Source organism: Lutra lutra, chromosome 13, assembly GCF_902655055.1.
Source record: "Lutra lutra chromosome 13, mLutLut1.2, whole genome shotgun sequence".
Lineage (NCBI taxonomy): Eukaryota > Metazoa > Chordata > Mammalia > Carnivora > Mustelidae > Lutra > Lutra lutra.
In genome coordinates, this window is record NC_062290.1 from 88,282,661 (window position 1) to 88,309,456 (window position 26,796).

Below are 26,796 nucleotides of genomic sequence, written 5' to 3' on the forward strand. Positions count from 1 at the left end.
CACAAAAACAGCCACAGACTTTAAGTAAATGAAGGGGTGTGACTGTTCCAATAAAACTTTATTTACAAAGACAGGTGGGGGCTGGTTTTGACCCATGGGCCGTGCTCGCTTCGGCAGCACATGTGCTAAAATTGGCCTGTGGGCCATTGTGTGCCAGCCCCTGGTCTCTGCCGGCCCAGATCTCTTTTATACATAACCAGTAAAGACAAAGACGCAGACACAGATATGTGTAAAAAAAGTGATATAGTTTTAATTTAAAATTATGACCTGAAAGAAGTGGTGAGTTTGAGAGATCCAGGCCTCCTCTTTATACCCAATTGGAACCGATGCAATAGTGGCTCAGAATGCCAACCCCAGAGAAAAGCCAAACCGAGCGGCAAAGCCTCAGGAAGGCCCCAGAGCTTCCCTGCCGGGGGCATCAGGCTCCATGGAGAGAGGGAGCCCGGGTTGCCAGAGGATCCTGCTTTCCAGCCCCACTGGGGAGCTTTCCTTCCATCACCCACCTCCTTACCGGCCGGATTCCTCTCCATTGCTCCCTAGCTGACGCGACACTTGTCCTCCACAGAGAGGCTGGCCATACGACAGTCACTTCCCAACCATCTTTGGGGGCATCTTCCCGCAACGGCAACAGTGGAGTGAGCCACGATGCCCAGAAGGGCAGCACCTTGATCGTTCAGCTGAGATCTGGAGCCTCGAACTGTCACCACTGGTCACGTGCAGCCAAGGCACCGGCAGTAAGATGGCAGTCCTGGGGAATGATCTGGGAAAATGCAAGGGTCTGAGTGATCCAGGGCGATTCGGAAAATGAACCGGACAAATGCCACCTGGGTAAACTCCCTCCAGAAGGGGAGAGAGCGTCAAGACAGAACAGGGCACGCTACCTCCTTCGGCATTCCAAGGTCAGTCTGCTCTTCCCCGAGCACAGAAGTCAAGGTCCCACTTCTTAGGTCAGCTTCGGCTCTCCCACCTCAAACATTCGGGCCCAAGCAGGCCTTGAGACGCACCTAGCCAGTCAGTGGGGGTCTCCCAAGAACACGAAGTGCCGAATAATGTGAGGGCAGGTCCGGGGTGTGATGCCTTTCCCCCCCACTTTTTTTTCTTTTTCCCCCACGCTGAATGTCAGAATCGTGCAGTCAGTAGAGAGAAGAGGACGGGTGTGGCCAGAGCTGCCACCCCTTCCCAGGAAGGGTAGGCGTACAGAACAAATACATCTGGCCTGAAGCAAGCCTTCTGGAAGAAGCCACGTGGTCACCTCAGACCCACTGCAGGGGAGCAACAGTGTTCCACGCTGGTCTGTTTTCTCTCAGATTCACAGCACCCAGAGCCTAATGCTCGTCCTGAGTCAAAAGCTGTCAGGCTGCCCCAGGACGCAGTGGAAGACCGGATGGGGGCCAGGCTGTCCCCAGCACACCCAGCATCCCTGAGCCCAGTGGGCCGCATCCTGGGTGCGGCTGCAGAGCCAGCCGGGGGGGACAGCGAGGGCCCCCCTGCTAGGCCCAGAGAGGTGCGGGGGATGGAGAGAGCACAGATGGACTAGAGTCCCCTGAGAACGGAGGCACAGTGGGAAGGAGAAAAGGGGTGGAGCTTCCTGCTCAGGCCCAGTCACTCTGCCTCCCAAGGCAGGAAGAAGGTACTGGGCCACTACCCGCTCCATGGACATCATCACATTGATGACACTGTGGGGTGGGGGAGCCTTTCAGCACAGGAGCCCCCCCCCATCCCCAGCTGTGAGACAGCTCCCAGTGAGAACCTCCCTTCCAGGCATTCTAGACAGAGTGGCTCATGTCACAAGCCCTGGCGCGTGACACCATGTGTAGAATCACCGGTGCCCAACCCCCACCTAGCCAACCGTCAGGCTCTTCGCCAGGCAGCTCAAGGGGTGGGGGGCGGGGGTAAGAACAGTTTGGGTCCCGGGAGCCCAACAAGTTCTTCTCAATCTCCTTCACTTCTCAGAAACAGCAGACCCCTAACGGTCCATCAAAGAGAGGGCTGGCCACGTGGCCTAAGGCCAGTCACAGAACCCACTTCCAAGACCACAGAGGTGTCATCCAGTCACAGCAGAAGGTCGTCGCAGCCCCTGCCCTCACTGGATGATGCTGTCAGGCTGCCCGTTCTGAGCCACCTGTCCAGGCTCCGAGGGGGGCGTGGGGTTGGGCGTGTTGCTCTGCAGGTAGCGGCGGAAATCTTTGATCATGGGCCGGAGGACCTGGATGAGGACGCTCAGCGCCGCCTGGGTGCCCTCCATGGCCTGGGCCTGGCGCTCCTGGGCGCAGGCCTGCACCTCCTGGGAGCGGCGGATCATCTGCAGCAGGTCATTCTGCTGCTCCAGGTGCTGGGCAATCTCCTTCACGTGCAGGTTGGTGACCCGCTGCTCCTGGATCAGCTTGGCCGAGTTGAGGGCGATGCGGCTCTTGAGCGCTTGGGGTTTGACCGAGGTGTCAGCGTGCTGGGCCATCATCTCCACGGGGGCCTCGGCTGGCAGCGGTGGGGGGGCCTCCGCTGTGCAGTACTCTACCACTCCCTCCTCGAGCGTGTGATAGGTGGTCTCCGTGGGGACTGTGGGGAAGAGCAGAGGCAGTGGCAGGTCACCTTCTAGAATGAACGAAGCTGGCCACCTGGGGGCCGGGGCAGGGAGAGAGGAGGCCATTAAGCCCTGTTCCGGGGAAATTCTGGTCTCCTCCAGCTTTATAGCCTTCCTCATATAAATCTAGAGCCTAAAGCATTTAGAATCTGCTTCGTAACCAAAGGGCCGGCCCCAGATCTGGCAAAAGCAAAGCTGCTAATAACAATACTAGCAAAAAATTGAGAGCACCCACCGTGTGTCAGGCACTGTGCTAAGCCCTTTGCACTCGTTAACTCCTCACAATGTCACCAAGAGGCAGGTACCGTCATGTTCATATTTGGAGATGAGAAAACAGACTCAAAAACACACAGTGACTTGCCTAACTAAGGTCAGTTTATTCAGCAGGTCCAGGAAGCAAACCCAGGTCTCCGGAACACCAGAGTCCCACTTGCTAGTAACCACCCCAGTGGGATGCTTCCAGCTAATCAAGGCAGGGCCACACGCTCCCTGCAGGGCTGGCACGCAGCCATCTTGGGTGGGACTCTCCCGGAACTGATGGTAGCCACACTAGTCCTATCTCCCTCCTTTTACACCCAAACAGAAAAGGAGGCGGGAGTGAGACAGCAGTTGTGTAAGGGACCAATAAATGCCTCCCCTGCTTCATACCTACAGGTCACAGGTCCTTCCTGTTCTAGAACAGCAAGTAATTTAGACCAGTGTTTGATCCTCTTTCCCACCTGGATATCCTTAGAAAATACGAACGCAGGGGGACGGCACTCACTCATACACCCAATTCTCCCAAGCCCCACTGAGAATCACTGACCGATGTGGGTCACAGCCCAGCACAAAGGAGCAGTTAACAGTCACTGGTACAAACCCTTATCTGAACTAAAAAGGCCAACCAAACCATTGTCATTCATAACTGAGAAGCTTTGAAGGAATTCTGGGTGGGCTGTTTGGGCCTCCGTGGTTGTGGGAAAGGTCAGTTTTCTCTACCCTTCAGTGCCAACATCGGCTCTGAGTCCCCACCCCAGCCAGGAAGCCCCTTCCTCTCCTGAGCCCTTAGAGTCTCCTGACAGTCCAATTATTCGTGTGTGTGTGTCTTATCTGTCCTATTTCGAACACCTTGGTAATCCCAGTGCCGAGCACAGGGTCTGAGGAGGAAGGACTAGATGAACACAAGGAACCATGAGGTTTCTGGGCAGGGCCTGATGAATGTTCCCCGCACTAAAAACCCAGAATGTCTTTGTCCAGATTCGATGTCTTACTTGGGTATTAATATTCCCATCTGTCTAGTCATTCGACAAGTATGTCCTGACCGCCTACTATGTGCCAGGCCCTGCGGTAAGTCCTGTGGGGACACAGACAGGTCCCTGTCTTCAAGGACTACATCGTTCCGTCAGTCATGGACACGAATGGCAGCAAAACAGTTGAGAGCAATCCAGCTCAGCAGAAGCCCAGACCTGCGTGCTGAGGAAATCTCAAAGAGAACAGCTTTGCTTCTGTCCAGGGATCTCTCGGAAGGCCTCGCGGTCTTCCAAGACGCCCATCTGACCTTTGACCCCTGGCAGCCAACCTTCCCCAGGCCGCCCCAGCTCGTGGCTGGCCCTTCCCATTTATGCACGACAGACTGGGTGGGAGAGGTCACTCACTCTGTGTCAGGGTGACCGTGGCTGCAGCTGCAGTGGCTGTGGGTCCGAGGGCCACCGGGTGAATCTCTGTGGTAGTGGGCAAGCTGATGATGGTGGCCTCGCCCAGCAGGTTGCAGATGCGCTGCTGCATGGGGGTGAGCAGGACGGGGGCTACGGCTGGGCCACCGCCACCACTGCCACCACCTGTCCCAGGCCCACCGGCTCCATCCTCCTCAGTGGGCCCTGGGGCCTCACCACCCTCCACCGCTGCCCGGACCTGGGCAACCTTGCGACGGACCTCGGTCTTGAGGTCAGACCACTTCTTCTTGACCTCAGGCAACTCCCTGCGGCAGGTGGCCACAGCGTTGACCCTTCTCAAGATGCCGTGCCAGGCTGCACTCTTGGCAGCCAGAGGGACCCCGGCATTGAAGTGGTTCACCAGCAGGTGCTTCTTCAGTTCCAGCTCCTCCACGATGATCTCCACCTCTCGCTCAGAGAAGTTCATCTTCCTCTTCTTGGCTGGGACGGCCATGGCCTCTTCCCACCCCCCTTTTTAAAGAAATTATAATCCCCTCAAACGCCCCAATTCCCCCTCTCTTCCTCCCCAGCCTCTCCCCTCATCCACCCCTCCCCTACAGGGGATAGGCCGGGCTAGTCCCAGGCCAAGCACCAGGCCTTTGGTAACCCCCCTCGCTACGCAAAGTGCGTAGGGCCCAGCCCCGACCGGCCCGGCCGCTGCCAGCCAGCTGCGTAATGGCTTCCTGAATCTGCCTCTTCCGCCGGGGTGTGCGGAGATCCGCCCACTTCCCCTCTTCCCGCCTCCCAGAGCTTCCCCGGAGGAACCCGCCCTCCTGGTTGGGCGGGGCTCAAACGTCACTTCGATCACTGGTTCTTTTGATCTGTCTTTCAACTGAAGAGCACGCCTACTTACTGGAATTGGCCTCGTCATTGGTCTAAAAGTGTGTCTGTCGCTACAGAGCGCTCCGCCCACTTGCCTTTATTCACTTCCATTGGAAAATCGTTCTGTCCTTCAATCGTCAGCATTACGACTATCACGCCGTTAAATTCAGCTATTTTATTGGTGGTTTAGGGAGTTAGAGTACCAAAACCCGGCCTCCCGAGGATACCTGAGTGCTTTCGGCCTTGAGCCATTGGCCAATTTTTAATTCCACTCACGGAAGCAAACTCTGCTTCGCAGCCGCAGCTCACGGTTGCTCCTCACACAAACCCTATTTCCCACCGGAGACTACGAGGTTTCTGTACACGACCGCTCCTCCCATCCTTACGATTGCCTGAATCCAAACAGCGTTTCTCAATGGAGATTGGACACGGGGCCTTCCGCCGGCCTGCTCAGCCAATCCCCGCCTCCTTCAGTTTGAATCGGCTGCAGGCTGAGCAGGGATTGATCCGCCTTCCCCATTGATCCAGGCTGTTCGGGGCGGCGTGGGCGGTCCTCCAGGAGGCTCCGCCCCGGCCGAGTGGCCGTCAGGGCCTGTGATTGGCCCTCGTCCCGCCTGGGGGCGTGGCCAACGAGGCGGCGGGCGGCGGGGCGGGGCTCCCGGAAGCGGCCCCTCCCGCCAGCTTGCCGGCTTCTAGCAGCCCGCGCTAGCCGTCTGGGGACTCCCGCGTGTCTTCCGCGTTCTCCCCGCCGGCCAGCCGCCCCCGCTCCGCGCCCGGCGCCCCTGCCTCGCGCCCGATGGTGAGCAGTGTGTTGTGCCGCTGCGTGGCCTCCCCGCCGCCGGACGCCGCCTCCGCCGCCTCGTCGTCCGCCTCGTCGCCGGCGTCCGTGGACCCGTGCGGCGGCGCCGTCTGCGGGGGCCCGGACCACCGGCTGCGCCTGTGGAGCCTGTTCCAGACTCTCGACGTCAACCGCGACGGCGGCCTGTGTGTCAACGACTTGGCCGTGGGGCTGCGGCGCCTGGGACTGCACCGCACCGAGGGCGAGCTCCGGGTAGGCGGCGCGCACCGTCCGCGCGAGCTGGGAGGGGGCCCCTTCGCGCCCCAGCCCCTCCGGGCGGTCGGGGTGACAGGTCTGGGCTGCTTGGTAAAAGGTGTGAACGACCCGGCTTCTTGAGCAGCCCCTGAAGCGTGGCAGGTGTGGTGGACGGCCCCTTGGGCTGGGAGGAACACCCCATGTATATACCCTGGTGGGAGTGGAGCTGCTTTTTGACCTCTGTGGGCGCTTGATCTGGGGGAAAAGACTCTTCCTAGGCACAGGTGGGCGCTCTCTGGGGCTATCTGATGGACGAATAGCTTTTTTGCTCAGGCTTTCCCCAAAGTAGAAGGCCAAGTCTCGGCAGTCGCCTTTTCTCACCTCCTGACCTCAAGAAGCTAAGCTTAGTGCCCCCGCATTGACTATATCATCCATCCTCTGGCGACACCGCTCCCTTCCCTTCTCGTTTCCATGCCAGCCGTGGGCCCTGATCTGGTTGCTCTCACAAGCATGTGGGAGTAGAAAAAATGGGAACTGGGGTTTCAGGCAGATCTGTGAGGAGGTGGCTGAGGACTGACAGTTCTCCTGGTTTAGGCTCATCCCCACCGACAGGCTTATCCAGAAGATGGGATCGTGATCTAAAGTGAAAGAATCCAAAGCAGGGGAATTCTTCCTAAACGTGGAAGTATTACACGCCTAGAAAGGGATATTGTTACTCCTGTCCTGGGATGGGGTTTGGCCAGGAGGGATGGGGAGACAGAGAATGGCCATCTAGGCCTGCTAGAAAGGGAAGTGCTGTCCTTTCTTTCTTTCTTTCTTTCTTTCTTTTTTTAAAAGATTTTATTTATTTATTTGACAGAGATCACAGTAGGCAGAGGCAGGCAGAGAGAAAGTAGGAAGCAGGCTCCCTGCTGAGCAGAGAGCCCGAGGCGGGGCTCGATCCTAGGACCCTGGGATTAGGACCTGAACCAAAGGCAGAGGCTTTAGCCTACTGAACTACCCAGGCCCCCCAGTGCTGTCCTTTCTTTATAAGAATCTCAAGCAGAGGCTCATCCCTTCCCCTTCTGTCTCTCCTGGTGTTTCTCCAGCCTGGCTTGGTAGCCACAGGTACCCTTCCCAGATATTTCGTTTATTGTGGCCTAACCTGATTTCCAGCCAGGGCTAGAAGTTCCAAATAGTTGACCTCGTGACCTGTTTCCTCTTCTGTGTTTTGTTTGGTTCATTTGTGCATACAACAGAGAATCTCTCATAGTCTAGTATGAAAAGAATCTGATCAAACACCAGTGAATTTGAACTCATTTGTTGGTCAGGTGGGTGTATCTCCGGTGTTCTTAACTCCTGCCCACAGTATATTTGATCAACATCTAAAGTATTTAACTTACTTGGGACCAGCCTAGAAGACAGAGAGGAACACTATGTAAGATAGAATCTTTGGCCAAGTCCAAGAGGCTTAGAGACAAGTTTTTTCTCCTGCATTTTACACAAAACAGTGTTGTAAGCTAGATTTTTTTTTTTTTTAAGATTTTATTTATTCATTTGAGAGAGAGCATGAACAGAGGGGAGAGAAAGAAGGAGAAGCAGACTCCCCACTGAGCGGGGAGCCCAACGCAGGGCTCGATCCCAAGACCCAGAGATGTGACCTGAGTGGAAGGCAGACACTTAACTATCTGAGCCACTCAGGCACCCCTAGATATTTTTCCATACGTATCTGATGAATAAGTTGCCTGAAAAGGTAGAATGGCTAAACTCAGAGGGTCTGTGCTGTCGGGGCTTGGGGAAGTGTGAGCCTAGGTGAACTTTTCTGCGTCTGTGAACCCACCACCTGACATATTGCCAGGCATGTCAAGGGCATCTGGCTGCAGGTGTTAGTCAATATTTATGCATGCTTTGTGCCTCAACTGTGATTCATGATACATCTAATACTGATGCTAATCCTTTTTTTTTTTTTTTTTTTTTTTGGGCAGTAAATCTGTAAGGGCGGATCATTTTTCTTTCCAGCATTAAAAGGAAGTTTTTTTAAATTAAACCAAAGGGAGCTTTGCCCCTTGGGGTCACATTGTCACATTGGCTCTAAAGTTCTCCACTCTGTGACTGATCTCAGTTCTGTGATATGAACCAATTCTTCATCATTCTTTTGGTGTGTGGCTTTCGTGTGGATTCTGTTTCTACAACTCAGCTTTTAAATAAGTTAAATTATTGTGCAGCTTGAGAGAAATTGGGGATGATCCACTGTATTCATTTATACACAAGTTAACCCTTGTGGCAAATGGTTGAAGTATTAGAGAACTTGCCTTTTTGTAAATAATTGGGCCACAGGAAGACACCCCCCCTCATGAACCCCCCGTACCACTTCCTGTTGAAATTCTGTCAGTATGAGCTACACACAGAAAAAGCAGTGCTGGAGTTGAGCAGAACTAGCAAAGCCAAAAGGGAATGTGGGGGCCCTTTGGTTTGAAATGGGTCATCCGCCGTGGGACTAGGCATTGAAAAACGCAACATCAAACTTTGGTAGCTGTTTTGTGAGACCCAGAGGACCAGTCTGAGATGCCAGGGTTTGCGCAGCCTCCCACTGTGAGTGCTTCTCAGTGGGTGGTGGGAACCCAGGCCATGTGACCACACAAAGCCTCTGGCCAGCCTACAACAGGTCAAATCAAGTTTTCTTTAGACATGAACCAGCTGTTTTGGGCACCTGCCTTTATTTCGGAAGAAATTGGGACAGTTGAGGAAAAATTACTTAAAATGGAAATGGGCAGAGAAACCCATGGCAGCGAGCCAGGGAAATTTTCTTTGTGAAGGGCATGTGAGCCAGAAGCCCATCCTGGGACAAAAGAGGGGCAGGGCTTATTAAAGAAAGAAAAGAGATGACGACATCGGTAGTGACTTTGGAGTTGAGGCTTCAGCTGGAGCTAATTTTAGATTGCCTATTTAAGGCAGTTTCATGTGACCAAACACAATCTTTGTTTTAAAACAAATTTAAAACCTAGGTTAGAACTCAGGCGGCCGACCAGAGAAAGAACACAAGCTGTGTGACACGTAAACAGTTGTCCCTTTAGCTGAGGCTCACAGGCCCTCTTAAAGGACTGGTATTTAATGCAGGTGAGGATTCTAGAAGACAGTCGAATTTGCTCCCTCAGAGATTTGTCCATGAGCCATTGACTCTGAGCTCCATAGTAACTTAGTGAAGGAAGCAAGACTATTTTCATGCCCATTTTACAGAGGAAGGAGCAGAGGTCTGGACAGACCGTGAAACAACCTCAAAACCAATTTGGCCACTAAGGAATCACACCAGAGAAGCAACCAGAACCGCCTTCTGATTCCTGCTCGACTCTGTAATTATACCAGGTGTTTCTGAGCGACCCGTGAAGAGTTCCAGCCCGGGGCTTGGGGAAGAACTCGAGAAAGATCCAGTTAGAACCACATCTGTTATTCCCAAAATAGATTTCAAGATTATCTGGAGATTATCTTATCAAAGATTGGGAATCCTCCCTGCCCTAATTCTCTCCTTGACCTGGACGGGAGGCAATCTCTGTTGACTTGAAAGAACTAGAAAGAACTGAAAGAAAGATCATTAATGTCAAGTTGGTGTTGCTTAATCAGACAGTGCTGTTGAACTGTATACTTTGTAAATTTCTGGCCATTTATGGGGATGGTGCTCGCCTACATAGCCAGACTTAGGTAAGAGCATCTGCAGAACAAGGGATAGGCAACATTTGGTGAAATATAATGGCCCATTAGAAAAAGAAAAATGCTACTCGCAGTTTGGATTGAGTTCATGGATTAAAGTAATTGTGTTGTATGGTTGAGAAATTGGTTCCTGGCTTGAAGTAATTTTCAAGTCAACTAGAAGGGTTTTTTCCATTAATTGATATTTGGAAAGGCAGAATCAGGTATCCAACCCTAAGAACAAATGATAAGTGGGAGTATAACAGAGCAGGTCCGGTCTGGAGCTTCTGCGGGATGAATTCCTGTGATGTTCAAGGAGTCATTAATTGTTGAAGCCTCACAGAAATCACAGGGGATTGAGAGAAACAAAAGCTTTGCTCGTTCTCATTTTCAGTCCTGCTGAGTACAGCCCCAGGATGAGTTTAATTAACAAAACTGGACTTACTCATATCGGACTAGTCTCATTAAACTTAAGTCTGGGTAGACTTTTCATTTTTAACCCTTTCTTATACTAATGTGAACTTGGCAGAATCAAAGAATTTAGTCTTGGGAAAGGTCACCGGCCATCACAGGCCAGCCTCACACCCAATGTGGGGAGCTTTCCTCCTGTGGCATCCTTCACAGTCAGCCATCCACCCCATTCCATTATCTGAAAACTGCTATCATATCTTCCTGTAATCTCTGCGGCTGCTCGAACCAGGTTTCATCATGAATTTCTCATGTGATATGCTGTCCATACCTTTTGGGGTCCCTCGTCTGAGGCAGGATATCCTGGGAGTACAGACGTCCCATAGAAACATGACACTAAGTCAAAAAAAAAAAAAGAAAGAAACATGACACTAAGTCAAAGAAGCCAGTCACAAAGACCATGTATTACATGATCCATTTTTATGGAAGTCCAGCATAGGGAAAGCTGTAAAGACAGAAAGTAGACTAGTGGTTGGTTGCCTAGGCCTGGGAGGGGAGGGGAGGAGATAGGGAGGTGATAATAGGAAGAGCTTGGGGGTTCTTTTTGAGGTGAGAAAATGTTCTACAGCTGACCCTGGTGATGGTTGCATGTATATGTGAATATACTAAAAACCATTGAGTTCTATAAATGAGTGATTTGTACGGTGTGTGGATTTTATCTCAATCAAAATCCCAGTGCAGGGGCACGGGGCTGGCTCAGAAGACAGCAGGCGACCCTTGATCTTGCGCTCTTGAGTTGGAGTGCCCTGTTGGGTGTAGAGATTATTTAAATAAATTAATTAACTTAAAAACAACAACAAAACCCCCAGTACAGAATCTGTGGTATAAATCTGGGTTTGAATACTGTTTCTGTGGCTTGCCAGCCCATTACTCAACCCCTCCACGCCCTAGTGTCCTAATCAGAAACGTGGCATAGGAAGACCTGCCTCATAAGGCGGTTGTGGGATGAAATTAGAGTATGGAACGAACCTGGCACTGTTTCTGGCACCCAGGTGTTCAATACAAAGTGACTTTTGCACCCAGTCTTTGGAAATAAGATGACCAGAATTGGTTCTAATCACCTGCAGTTTTTCCCAGATGGTTTGGGTGAAGAGTGGGACAGAAGGAAGGAGAATGTCTGGCGGACCTCGGTGGTCAAGGTTGTGTACACCCAGGTGGGGGGGGGTGTCTCCCGCCAGCTGGGAGGGCCTTTGGCAGTTGGGGAGGACAAGTGTAGGTTGTGGGAAGTCTCTCCCCTACAGACATTAGGAAGATGGAAACAAACCCTGTAGCCGCAGATCCCTAGAGTCTCTGAAGGGGTAGAGTCACTGTATGCCGGAGCACGTCTTTGTGTCTTCAGCCCCGGGGCACCTGTGCAGCTCAGTTAGTTAATTGTCCTAATTGTCTGACTTTTTTTTTTTTTTTTTTTAAGATTTTACCCATTTATTTGAGAGAGGGGGCATGAGAGGGGGAGGGTCAGAGGGAGAAGCCCACCCCCTGCAAAGCAGGGAGCCCAATCCCGGGCTCAATCCTAGGATGTCCCAGGATCATGACCTGAGCCAAAGGCAGTTGCTCAATCAACTGAGCCACCTTGATTGCGGTTCAGGAGATCTCAGGCTCTTGGGATCCAACCGCCATCTTGCTGCCCGCCCCCCCCCAACAGGTCTCTGTGCTCAGCGCAGAGTCAGCTTGTCCCTCTCCCTCTGCTCCTCTTCTCTCTCTCTCTCTAATAAATAAATAAAATCTCTAAAAAGGATGTCTTCGGCCCAAATGTTTCCCTGGATGGGACTGGGCCCTGATGGTCTCTCACGAGCCTTTTGCCCATATCCTGAACCATGGATGGCCTTTTCTCAAATCTGAAAGTTACTTTAAGTTGTAAAACTGGAAGCTTCCAGTGGAGCTGCCTTCATACCTTCGAGGATGAGCTCACCAGCCTTGTTATTTTGCAGAAGCGGGACTGAGACCCAGAAGTCAGGCTGGTTAGAGGCAAAGGCGGTCTCGGAGCCCAGGATTTCGACTCGGCCCAGTTTCGCTCCGCCTACCCTGCCCCCTAGCCTCTGTGGCTGTAGATACTTCAGCCCTCAAGACTTTGCAACTTTTATTTTCACAGTTTCTGACATTGACACCAGGTCAGCATTTTAGGGTCCTCTATGGTGCTCAGGACACAGAGACTCAAGTGATAGGTACAATCTTCCTAAAAGCGGGATACAATACTTAAGAAAAACAAAAAGTTGTCTTGAAGGTGCACCTTTCTTTAAAGTACATAAATGAATAACAAAGCTAGAACCCAAGGAGCTTCTTATCGCCTTTAAACTCTAGGCCTGGAAGCTTGAAAAGGAGGTGGAGTCATGACTCATTTTCTAGGGCCAAAGGGGAAACTGGAGATGGAGATGGTGGCTGTCCCTGTTCCTGCCGCTGCTTTGTGAAGCCTTTCAAGCTGTTACCATCCACCTCCTGCCTTCTCTCCTTCAGCCCTCCCTCCTTGGCTGGAATCAGACCTGAGACTTCTTACCAAAACACAAAGAAAACCACCTGTATTGTGTGGGAAAACTCTCAAAAGCTATTGAAATGCCATTGGTGAAAGGGGGGGCAGGCAGAGGAGAGTTTAGAATAAGCACACACTGCGTCCTACAGACACACTGGGGGTGGTGGGGAGGAGGTAAGGCCCTTGGAGCACCCTTAGTGATGCATTTATGGACTCAATTAACTTTCCCTTTTTTCATTCACATGGGGGGGGTATTCTTTTGCTGGAGGCTCTTTAACCTGTATAAGGAGTAAAGATAGCATCTGATAAATCTATAGCTTAAAAAAAAAAAAGCCTTTCTGAATTGTTTTTAAGGTAGAAACCAGTTATGCGCCACAGGATTCTGGGCCGCCTTTAACAGCCACAGCACCTCTGACGGGCCTGTGCCGAAGGCAGTGGTTGGGTGGGTTTCCCACCCCTGTCCTGGCTCTTCTCTGCGGTCCGTCCGCCCAGCACAGAGCAGACAGCTGGGGAGAGCTATTTTTGCACTGTTCCTTCGATCTCAGTTTTAGACTGTGTTCCTGAAACCGGCCTTAAGAAACTGAAAACATTTAGTGTTGCTTTAATAATAAATCTGCTGGTTTGCCTTTTCGAGGGGGAGAAGGGAAAGTGTGAATGAAGATAAAGTGGGTGCAGAAGTAGGCTCAGCATGTGCGCTGGGTTTGGCTCCCACTGGTCCCTTCTGGATTGGTCGAGAAATTTCTGATCATTTCAGGTGATTGGGTTTAAACCTGCTGGGCTCAATACCACCGTACTCATTCTGCCCCTCCCCCTTATTGTTGGGCGCACATCTGATCTGAAGGAGAATCTTGCTCCTTCCTGCCTGTGAGAGCACACACACAAAATTGTGCCGTGGTTCTCCGTGGCCTAGTGCTTCTGCAGACCCTTTCGGTGTCACATCTCAAAATCCGGTGCTTAAAATTGGGTTAATTTTGTATGCCCCTGACTTTCTTTTAGAGAAAAGAGAAAGGCATCTAAGTAGGCATTGACCTTGAACCTGGTCCTCTATGGGGACTGGCTGGTCACCAGGAGTAGACAGAAGCCTCCCCAGGAGTTTTCTCCAGAGTGCACTTCTCTTTCCCACGGTCAAAGGAGTTTCCTTTGGGGACTTTTGGCCAAAGCTAGAATTTCTTTTTTTGGTTCTGGTTCCAAAAATGGAAATAAACTAGGGGATTTCACCTTCCTCCTCATTGCAGAATGCTCATCGATGCCGTAGTTTCACTGAGGCCAGCCAATGTGCCTGGCTCCTTCTCCTTGCCTCCATATAACCTACTTGGCCCAGCCAGTCCTCATTTCAAAGCGAATCAGTCTGGATTTCTGTCACAGAAAATCTGGCTTCATTTTTCAATGTAAAACAAAACAAAACAAAACATGTTGGGGCACTTGGGTGGCTCAGTTGCTTAAGTGTCCTCCAACTCTTGGTTTAGGCCCAGGTCATGATCTCACAACGGGCTCTGCACTGAGCTTGGAGTCTGCTTGAGATCCTCTCTCCCTCACTGCCCCGCCCACTCTGAATGAATGAATGAATGAATAAAATTTTTTTTAAGTGTTAATATTCTTCCCTACGACTATAGCTCTTCCGAATGGTAATAATTCTAAGACAGGTAGGAGGTAGGTAGACATGTAGACATGAGACGGGGGTCCTCACCTTGGACTCAGTCCTGGGAGATCTCACCACCTTGTTGTTGTAAGACTCCTCAGGAATCTCCGGCTGTCCTTCTGTGCCCTGCCCCGGGGCTTTTGCACCCTGGGCAGTTCCTCAGGGTACTTTGGAATGGGTTCCCGCGGGGCGGCCATTCCCTTAGAATCGAGTATTTTCTGTGCAAAGTACCAGAGATCCTGTTTTATCCGCAAGTCTGTTTCCTGGATTCTTGGAGGAGTGGGTAACTTCTGCTGGCAATTGGCCTTATCCTACCCAGGTTCTGTTCTGTGTATAAGCAACAGCTACGGGAGGGTTACACTTGCCAGCCCTGTCTCTGGCCCTGGGTGATTTCTCGTATGTCAGAAAGCGAAGTGTGGGAGAGTTGTATTATAGGAATTGCTTGTAACCCAAAAACAGTGGTTCCCCAGATAACCCCTGGTTTCGGTGATGGTGTGATATAAGGAAAGAGAGCTACTGCATTAAGCCACAGGGAAATCAAAGATACAAAAGAAGGTACTTCAGAATAACAGTATCGACAAAGTATGCTATTGAACAAGTTTCCATGTATCTGTCTTTTTGGTGCAGATTTTAAGATTAATAAGATTGGTTACTTCCTTGCCTCGTTTATTTTCTTTCTTCTGCCTAGTCTGGGTTTACAGGTTTGCATTGTTTTCTGCTTTCTTGAGGGGGAAGTTGATGGCAGAAGCTACTTGCCACAACTTTTCATGCGTTCTGCTTTCACACCATTGGAAATACTTTCTGATTTCTCTTTTGATTTCCTCTTTGACGTGTGGATTATTTTGAGTTGGGTTATTTAGTTTCCAGAATTTAGGTGTTTTCCAGGTATCGTTCTGTCATTGATTTTTAATTTAATTCCACTGTGGTCAAAAACCAGATTCTGGGGACGCCTGGGTGGCTCAGTCGGTTAAGCGTCTGCCTTCGGCTCAGGTCATGATCCCAGGGTCCTGGGATAGAGCCCCATGTTGGGCTCTCTGCTCAGCAGGGAGTCTGCTTCTCCCTCTCCCTCTGCTCTTCTACCTGCTTGTGCTCACTCTCATTCTCTCTCTCTTTCAAATAAATAAATAATATTAAAAAAAAAAAAACAGATTCTGCACGTGTTGAAACCTTTGAAATTTAGTGAGACCTGTTTTGTGAGCTAGAATCTGTTCTGTGTGTACTTGAAAATAATGCATCTGCTGGTTCGCACAGATAGTGGCTTAGAAGTGCCAGTTGTTAGGTCAAGGTGGTTGATAGTGTTGCCCAAGTCTTGTGTGTCCTTACTGACTTTCTGTCTTCTTGTCCTACCCGTTATCCAGAAAAGGGCTTGTCTCCTTTTCCTTGCAGTGTTGCTGGTTTTGCTTTGCGTATTTTTGAGGCTCTGTAATGTGGTACAGAAACATTTAAGATTATGTCCTCTTTCTGCATTGACCCTTTTATCATTATGAAATGCCCATGATAACATTCTTTGCTCTGAAATCTACTTTGTGTGATGTCATATAGCTGCTCCACTTTTGGATTAATATGATGAACATGGATCTTTGTCCTTTCTTTCATTCCTTTTTTTAGAGATTTTATTTATTTATTTATTTGAGTGAGAGAGAGCATGAGAGAGGAGAGGGTCAGAGGGAGAGGCAGACTCTTTGCTGAGCAGGGAGCAGGATGTGGGACTTGATTCCAGGGCTCCGGGGTCATGACCTGAGCCAAAGACCATCAGTTAATCAACTGAGCCACGCAGGCACCCCATCCTTTCTTTTATTTTTAACTTATTTGTATCTCTCCATTTAAAATAAGTTTCTTATAGGCAACATAGAGCTATATTTTGCCTTTTTTTTTTTAAAGATTTTATTTATTTATTTGAGAGAGAGACAGTGAGAGAGATCATGAGCGAGGAGAAGGTCAGAGAGAGAAGCAGACTCCCCGTGGAGCTGGGAGCCCGATGCGGGACTCGATCCCGGGACTCCGGGATCATGACCTGAGCCGAAGGCAGTCGTCCAACCAACTGAGCCACCCAGGCGTCCCATATGTTTTGCCTTTTTAATCCAATCTGATGTTCTCTACCTTTTATTATTTTTATTTTTTTAATAGTTTATTTATTTATTTATTTGACAGAGATCACAAGTAGTCAGAGAGGCAGGCAGGGGTGGGTGGGAAGCAGGCTCCCCACTGAGCAGAGAGCCCAATGCAGGACTCGATCCCAGGACTCTGGGATCATGACCTGAGCCGAAGGCAGAGGCTTTTAACCACTGAGCCACCCAGGCGCCCCCTATCTTTTACTTTTACTTTTACTTTTTTTTTTTTTTTTTTTAGATTTTATCTATTTATTTGACAGACAGCAAGAGAGGGAACACAAGCAGGAGAAGCAGGAAAGGGAGAAGCAGGCTTCCTGCCAAGCAGGGAGACCCGATGCAGGACTCAATCCCAGGACCCTGGGATCATGACCTGAGTGAAAGGCAGACACTTAAAGACTGAGCCACCCAGGCACCCCCATTCTCTACCTTTTAAATGGGATGTTTAGACCACTTATATCTACTGTTGTTACTGATATGGTTGGGTTTGAATCTACCATCTTGCTGTGCGTGCGTGCGTGTGTGTGTGTGTGTGTGTGTGTGTGTGTTGTGTTTTTGGTTTTTGGGTGGTTTTTTTTTTTTTTTGGTCCGCTGTTGTGCTCTGTTTGTCTCATCTGTTCTTTGTTCCTTTTCTTTCTCCCTTCTTTTTGGTCAGTTGAGTATGATCTATGATTCCATTTTGTCTCTTTCCTTGGCTTACAAGCCAACCCTCTCTTTCCTACGGTAGCTTTAGAGATTATAATAACATATACATCTTTAACGTATCACGGCCAACCTTAACTGATACTATCTTAATAGTTTAAGTATCATGGGACGCCTGGGTGGCTCAGTTGGTTGGACGACTGCCTTCAGCTCAGGTCATGATCCTGGAGTCCCAGGATCGAGTCCCGCATCGGGCTCCCAGCTCCATGGGGAGTCTGCTTCTCCCTCTTACCTTCTCCTTGCTAGTGCTCTCTCTCAAATAAATAAATAAAATCTTAAAAAAAAAAAAAGAATCTTAGTATACAGCTGAGCCTCGAACAAGGTGGGTTTGAATTGCACAGGTCCACTTCTACGTGGATTTTCTTGAAAAAAAAATATAGCATAGTACTTTGAATGTATTATCTCTTCCTTATGATTTTCTTTTTTTTTTTTTTTTAAGATTTTATTCATTCATTTGAGAGAGAGAGCACACAGGAGAGGGACAGAGTGAAGTAGGCTCCCTGCAGAGCCAGCCAGGAGCCCCATATGGGGCTTGATCCCAGAACCCAGAGATCATGACCCAGAACTGAAGGCAGACGCCCAACCATCTGAGCCATCCAGGCACCCCTTATGATTTTCTTAATAACATTTGCTTTTCTCTAGCTTTATTGTAACACTACAGTATATAATACGTAAAACAAACAATATGTGTTCATCAGCTGTTGCTGTTACCAGTAAGGGTTCCGGTGGACAGTAGGCTGTTCAGTTTTGGGGGGGGTCAGAAGTAGACTTTTGACTGTGCAAGGGTCGGTGCCTCAACCTGCTGCATTGTTCAAGGACCAACTGTATTTTCTTTTTAAAATATTTTTAGGGGCGCCTGGGTGGCTCAGTGGGTTAAGCCTCTGCCTTCAGCTCAGGTCATGATCTCAGGCTCCTGGGATCGAGCCCCGCATCGGGCTCTCTGCTCGGCGGGGAGCCTGCTTCCTCCTCTCTCTCTGCCTGTCTCTCTGCCTACTTGTGATCTCTGTCTGTGTCAAATAAAATCTTCAAAAATAAAATATTTTTAAAGATTTTATTTTTTCATTTGAGAGAAAGAGACAAAGAGCACCAGCAGTGGGGAGAGGCAGAGGGGGAAGCGGCCTCCCTGCTGAACTGTGAGCCCCATATGGGGCTTATCCAGGGACCTGGAGATCATGACCTGAGCCCAAGGCAGATGCTTCACCATCTGAGCCACCAAAGCGCCCTCCCCCAAACTGTACTTTCGTTTCTATTCTTTCTCTCTCTCTCTCTTTTTTTTTAAAGATCTTATTTATTTATTTATTTGTCAGAGAGCACAGGCAGGGGGAACGGCAGGAAGAGGGAGAAGCAGGCTCCCCGCTGAGCAAGGAGCCTGATATGGGACTCAATACCAGGACCCTGGCATCATGACCTGAGCCAAAGACAGACGCCTAACCAACTAAGCCACCCAGGCGTCCAATGCACATCAGTTCTGGGCCAGTTCCAGCTGCTTGATCTCTGTCCTCATAGTGGGTCATTTCCTGCTACTTTGCATTCCTGTTCATTTTTTTTTAGTGGATTTTATCTTGTTGGTTTCTAGACACTCTCATATTCCTATGAATATTCTTGAGCTTTTTTCTGGGATGCAGTTATTTGGAAACCATCTGACCCTCTTAGGGCTCGCTGCTTCAAGCTTTATTCATGGGGCCAGAATAGCATGTAGCCGAGGGCCAGTTTTGCCCCAGTACGGTGGCAAAGTCCTCTACAAACCCTTCCCGACCCTCCCTAGATTATGAGGTTTTTCCTCTCTGGCTGGTGGGAACAGGACGCCTTTGGATAGTTCTGCCACCCTTGATCAGTGTCCTCACATACCTGCGTCATGACTGTAGGGCGCTCTAAGCAGCTCCCCAGAGCTTGCTGTCTGTGCATTCCTTCCTCCCCAGTAGCTGTCCTGCTCTGGCTGCCGAGGGGGGACTGCTGGGCCCTGCCCGGGCACCCGCTCCGTGCACCATAGCCTGGAATCTCCAGCCAGGAAGCTGGGACGGTTGCAGGGCCTGCCTCATCTGTGTGGGGCTCTCTCCGGAGTCACTGTCTCTGGTTGCCTGTGGGCAGAAAGGTGACTCCTCCGTCCCTGTTACTCCATCTTGGCTGGAAGCCCCCGAGATTTTACTCAGTTCTGTGGGATGAAAGAGTCCGTTAACTGAAACACCAATAATCCCCTACAAAAGGGATTTCTCTTGTGTTAGCACGTGGGGGCCCAAAACACCACCATGTCCAATTCACCAGACCTTCAGTGCCTAAAAACAAGATCCATCTTCATGAAAGGATTACTTGTTTAGGGTTTGAGGCTCTGGGCTGACTCTTCTTTGGTATTAAAATGACATAATTCCATAATTATGTATAATTAAAACTACAAAATGAACTCACAGTCATTTTCCGGATAATAAAATAGCTAGTATGGGGGTGCTGGTTGAATCAGTCAATAGAGCATGCTACTCTTGATCTCTGGGTTGTGAGTTCGAACCCTATGTTGGGTGTAGAGATGACTTAAAAATAAAAATCTTTTAAAAAATAAAATAGGGGTGCCTGGGTGGCTCAGTGGGTTAAGCCTCTGCCTTGGGCTCAGGTCATGCTCTCAGGTTCCTGGGATCGAGCCCCGCATCAGGCTCTTTGCTCAGCGGGGAGCCTGCTTCCCCCCGCCCCCACCGGCCTACTTGTGATCTCTCTCTGTCAAGTAAATAAATAAAATCTTAATAAAAATCTTTAAAAAAATAAAATAAAATAGCTAGTATGTACTGTTTTTTAAGATTTATAGAGGGGTAGAGGGAGCAGAGGGAGAGAATTACCTAATTTAGACTTTAACCAATTCTGTGAAGTAACAATACAGTTCTTTTACTATCCCCATCTTGCACATACAGATATTAAAGCACAGAGAACTAAAGTAACATGACCAAGGTCATTCACACAAGGAGTAAGTGATGGCCAGGATTTAAACCTGGGCTCTGGCTCCAAAGACTACATATGCAGGCAATGCGCAGAACTACTTTGAGATGATGTCATTCTGTGTGTCCATGATGGGGCAGTTGACCCTGGCCCCTCAGTTTTCAGACCAAGCTTCGCCATCTTACTTTCACTCTCATGTTTTCTTTTTAAGTAACTTGTAGGGATGTTCATATGTTTGCATCCCTGGTCATACATGCGTGTGATTCAGTTTCACAAGATCTAAGGCTATTCATTGAAAATAAACCTCCCATCTACCTTTCTCCACTCAAACCCACAAGGGCCCCAGACCGTCTCTTCAATTTTTAGTGTGTCTTTCCGGAGATAATTGTTAAATACACATTGAGAAATCAATGGTAGCATATTATCCCCTTTCTTCTGCACCTTGCTTTTCTCATTTAAAAACATATACATATATTTTTAAAGATTTTATTTATTTATTTATTAGTGAAAGAGAGCGAGCCCATGCACAAGCAGACAGAAGCAGGTGGCAGGCAGAGGGAGAAGCAGGCTCCCCACCGAGCAAGGAGCCCAGTGCGGGACTCAATCCCAGGACTCTGGGATCATGACCTGAGCCAAAGGACTCAGATGCTTAACCGACTGTGCCACCCAGGTGCCCCCGGTGTTTGTGTTTTTAAAATAATGGTTGTGAACACCTTATCAAAGAGTGACTTTTGTGAAGGATACTGGTCCCTGCATTTGTCAGCTGGTAAATTAAGAAACAGATGCCCAAAGATGAAGTCCCTTTTATTCATGAACATTGACTCAGTCCAGTCTACAGACTGCATCTGTGCCTGGTTCTGGGTCCTAGGGGTAGAAAGATGTGTGACTCGGTCCCCCAAGCAGCTCATGGTGCAGAGGAAGACACGAGAGAAGGAGTAGCTGGTCTGGCGTGCATTGTGTTCCGCACAGTTGGAGAGAATGGGATAATGGAGCCGAGAAGAGTGTCGCTAGATGGGTCAGGAAGTGTTGCCAGGGTCTCCTGATCTGGTTAATCTTAAGGGTGAATTCGTGGGAGAGGAGGGAGTGCGGCTCCTGTGGGGAGCCAGGGCAGGGAGGATTCCGCGAGCTAGGAGGCTCGGCGGCTGGAGGTTGCCATCGGCACCTCCCTGCAGAACCGCCGGCCGCATGCAGGGAATCGGCGGCCCGTGATTGGAGGGACGTTGCCGGTGGGGGAATGAACTCGGCAGTGTCGGCCGAGGCGATTGGCCGCGCCCCGCTGCAGTGAGAATGCGGACGGGGTGCTCGGGTCCCCGCAGGGGTGATGATCATTAGTGGAGCGAGGACTGCTGCATAATTGGGAGCTCCAAGTCGCTGCTGCCTCCAGGAGAGATCAGTGGGGCTATTGCTTTTTCCTTTTGGAAAAAAAGCCACACATTTGATCACCGTCCACCTGCAAAGGGGAGTTTTTATTGAAGAAGCTCCAGCCGCGCTCTCGTTGCCAGCAGCCCAGTGGCGGGGCTCTCGCAGAGTGAGCGACTTCTCAGGCCAGGCAGGACAGCCGTGCTAGCAAATTTGAAAGAGCAGGAAACAGCCACTGCATGCAGAGCTTCCAGCCATACAGCTCCCCAGGCTAGCCTTCCAAGCAGCCGTGTAGCCAGAGATCCTTGGTATTGTGGTCACATCCCTCCTCCAAAGTGGACAGTCACCGCCGGCAACACTGGGAGGAAGCCGTGATGCTGCAGCTGCTGTGGCATTTTCTGTCTAGCTTTCTCCCTAGCGCTGGGTGCCAAGGCTCCAGAGAGGGGACCAGTAATGAAGTCAGAGGCACCCCGGCTCCAGCTCAGGGAGACCAGATGTCGAGCTTTTTGGGGAAACAGGACGGAAGGGCTGAGGCCACGGAAAAGAGACCCACCATTTTGCTGGTGGTCGGACCCGCAGAGCAGTTTCCTAAGGTAATGGCAACCTTGAGGACCTCCTACTTTAGGGGCTGGTCCAGGATCGGTTTCCTGGAGAAAACTGGAGTGTGGGGAGGAAGAGAAGACTTAGAGACCAGTTTGGAATCGGAGGCTGGGCAGAAGTGTTAGACAATGAAGAAGCCCAAGTCTTCAGTCTAGAATCTTCCTGTGGCCACAGTAAAAGCTTTATCACCCTACCATGACTGCTTCGGTATGGCCATTTGGGGAAGGAATGCTGAAGGCAGTAGAGGATTTACGCTAGGATTTGTCAGTTTGGCCCCAGAGAGCCATTTGAAAGGAAGAGACAAACGAGGACAGTGTGTCTTATGTCTTAGCCTGTCTGAACAATGCAGGGAGGATCTTCAGAGTTGAGCCCAACTGCCTGCAGCTGGGGAGGGCCAGCCTGTCCTACATCCCTAAGGTCAGACCCCTTGCCTTTGGGTCTGCAAGGAAGGCAGTGGGAGGAGGAGTCAGAGGAAAGGCTGGAGTCTCAAGGTATGGAGGCCAGTGCCCCTCATGGGTCTGCGGGTCCACTGAGTGCTAGAACCTCCTGTTCATCTCTCACTCTGAGCGTGGGTTATCTCACCTCATCTCCCCAAGAGCTGAGGTAAGTAGTAAACACCCCTGTTTCATGGACTAGGAAACAGGTACAGAAAGATTGGGTAGTTTTCCCAGGATTAAACAGTTACAGAGGGGTAGGGAGATGTCCCCCCTGATCTGTGTGGGACTTTGCCCTGTACCTGCCTCACTTCACTTTAAGAAAGCAGTCTTAACGGGACCAGTGGCGTTCTTGGGATTAGACTGGGAAATGTGGTTTGCCCTGGATTTCTCCTGCCTGCATTAGGAGCGACCTTGCTGACCTCCTGAATTCTGGTTATTTTGAATCTATTCTCTTCAGGACAAAAATGAACTAGAAGAGGGAAAGAGGTTCTTCCCTGTGTCTGGCACATTGTAGATTCCCCCAAAATGTTGGCTTGAATTGAATTGTTATCCTTTGCTCAGTGGGACGGACTTTGGATGCCACAGCTTCTGTGGTCGTTTAGGTGTGAGCTTAGAGGAGAAGCCTCGGTGTCCGTGTGTCCCTGTCTGTCCGTTGTCATTGTCGTTGCTCCCCCCTCCCCCCACCTCATCCTGATCAGCGTGGATCTCAGAGTCTGTGTTCTCCCTGAGGTGTGCTTCGAACCCTGTCATTTTCTACCTGTCATCCTGGAATGAGCTCAGAAATAGCAGTGGTGCTCTCCTCTGTAAGAAGCTTTTATATTTCCAGACCTGCTTGCCTTATGGCCGAGGGATCAAGGGATTGGCCGGCTCCCTTCTAAATTCGCCTACTCTGGACTTTGGGACTGCTCCATTTCCCAAACTCATCCTGGCGTCTCTTGCCAGCCCTCCCCATGGGTGGCCTCACATCAGGACTTTGTGTTCTGAACAGCTTCACTCCTGGCCTGCCAGTCAAGGGCCATGAGGCTGAGCCAGAAACCCACATCTTTCACTAACTGATCAGCATGGATCTCAGAGTCTGTGTTCTCCCTGAGGTGTGCTTCGAACCCTGTCAGTTTCTGTCACTTTCTTTCCCCAAGAGAGAGATGGATCAGCTTGGAGGTGGGGGGGTGGGGGACGGCGACAGATCAGCAGTTTGGTTTGAAGCAAGAAAGTAGGCACATCTGGGCAATGTGGACTCTTTTAAAAGCAGATAGACTGAGACCGGGGATAGCAGGAGCATTTTGCAGATAAACTGACAGTCAGACTAGTGTGTCCCTGCAGTGTGTGGCCTTACCCGCCGGCTGCAGTGACTCTGAACAGTGGGCTTTGGGGTTTGTGATCACTGGCCGAGGGGACCTGGCCTCGCTGTCTCCTTCAGGAGAACGCTGCGGAAACCTTATAGACCCATCCCCCTGGGTTCTCAGCTTCCCCCCTCTCCAACTGCACTACTTTGTTTTGCCCTCACTTCCCCCTTGAAATATGTCTGCTGGTGAGTCAGGTTCCTGCAGGCTTTTAGTCTAGGAACTGTTCCAGTTTTCCCCCTTTATCTTTGTCTTACAGTTAATCTGCAGTTGGAGAAGAAAGCCATTAGTGTGGAGCGAGAGGCGCCCTCAGCGGCATTCAAGCTTGCAAATCCTGAGGGGCTGTCTTCTCAGGAGCTCCGAGAATTTTGCTCATTGTGCGTCTAATTGCCAAGTGTAGGCAGGTTTCATTGGAAACCAGCTACCCTGGGCTGTCATGGCAACCCGATCATCAAATAACACTCCCGCGGCACTGGCCAGTGAGGTTCGAGAGCCTTATGGGTGGGTGGGGCTCCCTCCCATATTAATATTTTTTTGGCTTGGTCTGAGTCATTGCAGGGGAGGGGGAAGATACCTTATGACCTAATGCCACACTCCCAAAGGTACTCTACCTGCCCTGTTCTTACTCATGGTGCTTTGCACTGACAGGAAGCACCTGTTTCGGCGCCTGAACCCGCATGGTAGAACAGGGACGACTTGTAGTGGCATTGGTGGATTCAAGGGGGACAGGATGCCAGAGAGAGGACTTCTGTCTTAACAGAGGACATGGAACCCGATAGCACTGGATCCTCAGGGACTGTTTCTGTATGTTAGTTGTTACAGGAATGGACATCAGCAGAGACCAGCGAAAGTAGATCTGGGTCATAAAATTAGAATAAGCAAAAAGAGCAGAAAAGAACGGTAGCCGGCAGGACGAGGACAGGGACGACACAGGACACTGTGAGCTGGCGTAAATCGGGAGGAACCGAACTCGAGCCTTGCTTTAACCTTTCGTATTGGTATTTCCCCTCTGTGCGGTCAGAAGCTGTGACACTGATGGGCTCTTGTGTTGTTTGTTAGCTAAGCCTAAGCTTGAACCTGCTCCAGTCACACCTTTCCCACATACCTGCCACCTTTCGGTATGACGTTTTGCTTACTTACTGTAATTCTCCGCATCAGGCTTACAGGCTTTCTTTGGAAACCGACTTCGAAAATCTTTTTGGCGGTATCGGGTTTGGGTGCCAGTTTACATGAACGTAACAAGAGCTGGGTGAGCCAGGTCACCTCTCCAAGTCTGTTTGCTCATCTCAGCTTACGGGGCGACCCGAGGACCCCCTGTGGGCCCCCGCTGTCTATTAACCCCAGGAATACAGCACTCACCGTGGATCCCAGGTACCTAGAGATTGGCTCACTTGGGCAGAATTTCCAGAATTTCTGTGCGCAAGTGGAATTCTGCGTGACTTGTGAGACTCAGGAGGAGGGGTGGTTTAAATAAATAAGCAAACACCAATTCACGTTTGTCCAATGAAGACAGTCTGTTGGACTCTGTCTCAGTTGCACAATGAAAATACGTTTGCACCCTTAAAATTAACATTGGAGTAGAATTAACGTTAGCATTGTAAAATAGCATTTTGACAAGCACACACAGAGCTTCGCAGAGGACATTTCTTGACCCCATGATGCCATTGGTCTGTGGAGTAATGAGCTTTGTTACAATCAGGGTTTCATCCTGGTTTTTCCCCTCCATGAGAACAGATGCTCTTATCTGATAATGCTTTAGTAAGTTTCCCCCAAAGTACAGGATATAGGTTTCACTTTTATTTGGTATTGTGATCTCTGTCTGTCAAATAAATAAAATCTTTAAAAAAGGGGGGGGGCGCCTGGGTGGCTCAGTGGGTTAAGCCGCTGCCTTCGGCTCAGGTCATGATCTCAGAGTCCTGGGATCGAGCCCCACATCAGGCTCTCTGCTCAGCAGGGAGCCTGCTTCCTCCTCTCTCTCTGCCTGCTTGTGATCTCTCTGTCAAATAAATAAATAAAATCTTTAAAAAAAAAAGAAAGAAAGAAAGAAAGAAAGAAAGCTCAGTAGTACACAAAGAAAAATTCAGCGTTGCGGTTCTGTTTACCAGAATGATTTGAAAAATACAGTTTATTAAGAAACAAAGCATCTCCAAGTTGAAACAACTTTTCAGTCAGAATGCTTGCTGTATTGTGTTGGAATGACTGCAGTCATCAGTAAAATGAGATACCTTCAGCATCTCTCTAGCTTATTTTATTTATTTATTTATTTGACAGGCAGAGTGGCAGGCAGAGAGAGAGAGGGGGAAGCAGGCTCCCCGCGGAGCAGAGAGCCCGATGCAGGGCTCGATCCCAAGATCCTGAGATCATGACCTGAGCTGAAGGCAGAGGCTTAACCCACTGAGCCACCCAGGCGCCCTCTCCAGCTTATTTTTGTTTCAGAGGCAAACACGAATAATTTAACAAAGGAAGATCCGCACTTCAAAATGTAGCTCTTTTATTTTTAAATGTGAACCTCCTTTTTTCTTTAATTTTATTTTTAAGTAATCTCTCCACCCAACATGGGGCTCAAACTCAAGACCCTGAGATCAAGAGTCACATGCTCTACCAACCCAGCCAGCCAGGCGCCCTATAAATATGAACCTCCTTTTTTTTTTTTTTTTTTTGATAAACATATATTTTTATCCCCAGGGGTACAGGTCTGCGAATCGCCAGGTTTACACACTTCACAGCACTCACCATAGCACATACCCTCCCCAATATCCATAACCCCACCCCCCCTCCCAACCCCCCTGTGAACCTCCTTTTTTCCCCCCTAAGATTTTATTGATTTATTTGAGAGAGAGAGAGCGCGAAGCAGGCTCCCCGCCGAGCAGAGAGCCCAGTGTGGGGCTCAGTCCCAGGACCCTGAGATCATGGCCTAAGCTGAAGGCAGATCTTAACCGACTGAGCCACCCAGGTGAACCTCCTTTAAAA

The 26,796-nt window shown here is 49.9% G+C and overlaps 2 protein-coding genes across 6 annotated transcripts in view; one reads left to right on the forward strand and one right to left on the reverse strand.

Annotated features, from left to right (window-relative positions):
- Positions 1 to 226: 226 nt before the first annotated feature.
- On the reverse strand, positions 227 to 5,279 carry NAIF1 (nuclear apoptosis inducing factor 1). 2 transcript variants are annotated; one of them, XR_007122262.1, is made up of 3 exons: positions 4,216 to 5,279; positions 882 to 2,556; positions 227 to 760 (listed from the first exon to the last, which is right to left on the reverse strand). XR_007122262.1 is itself a non-coding variant. In XM_047699856.1 (2 exons), the coding sequence occupies exons 1-2, from the start codon at positions 4,724 to 4,726 to the stop codon at positions 2,084 to 2,086; spliced, it is 984 nt and encodes a 327-aa protein (XP_047555812.1). In that variant the 5' UTR covers positions 4,727 to 5,279; the 3' UTR covers positions 227 to 2,083. The 2 variants fall into 2 exon arrangements, 1 of the variants encoding a protein (XP_047555812.1); XM_047699856.1 differs by having other exon boundaries at positions 227 to 2,556.
- Positions 5,280 to 5,767: 488 nt separating this feature from the next.
- The window catches only part of SLC25A25 (solute carrier family 25 member 25), a 34,439-nt gene continuing 13,410 nt past the window's right edge, over positions 5,768 to 26,796 (forward strand). The window contains exon 1 of one of the 4 annotated variants that reach the window (XM_047699850.1): positions 5,768 to 6,145. In XM_047699850.1, the coding sequence (XP_047555806.1) occupies positions 5,891 to 6,145 (255 nt within the window). In that variant the 5' untranslated portion in view covers positions 5,768 to 5,890. Of the gene's footprint in view, positions 6,146 to 21,432; positions 22,043 to 26,796 lie in introns of those variants that run through there. The other 3 variants (XM_047699851.1, XM_047699852.1, XM_047699853.1) reach the window with 3 other exon arrangements.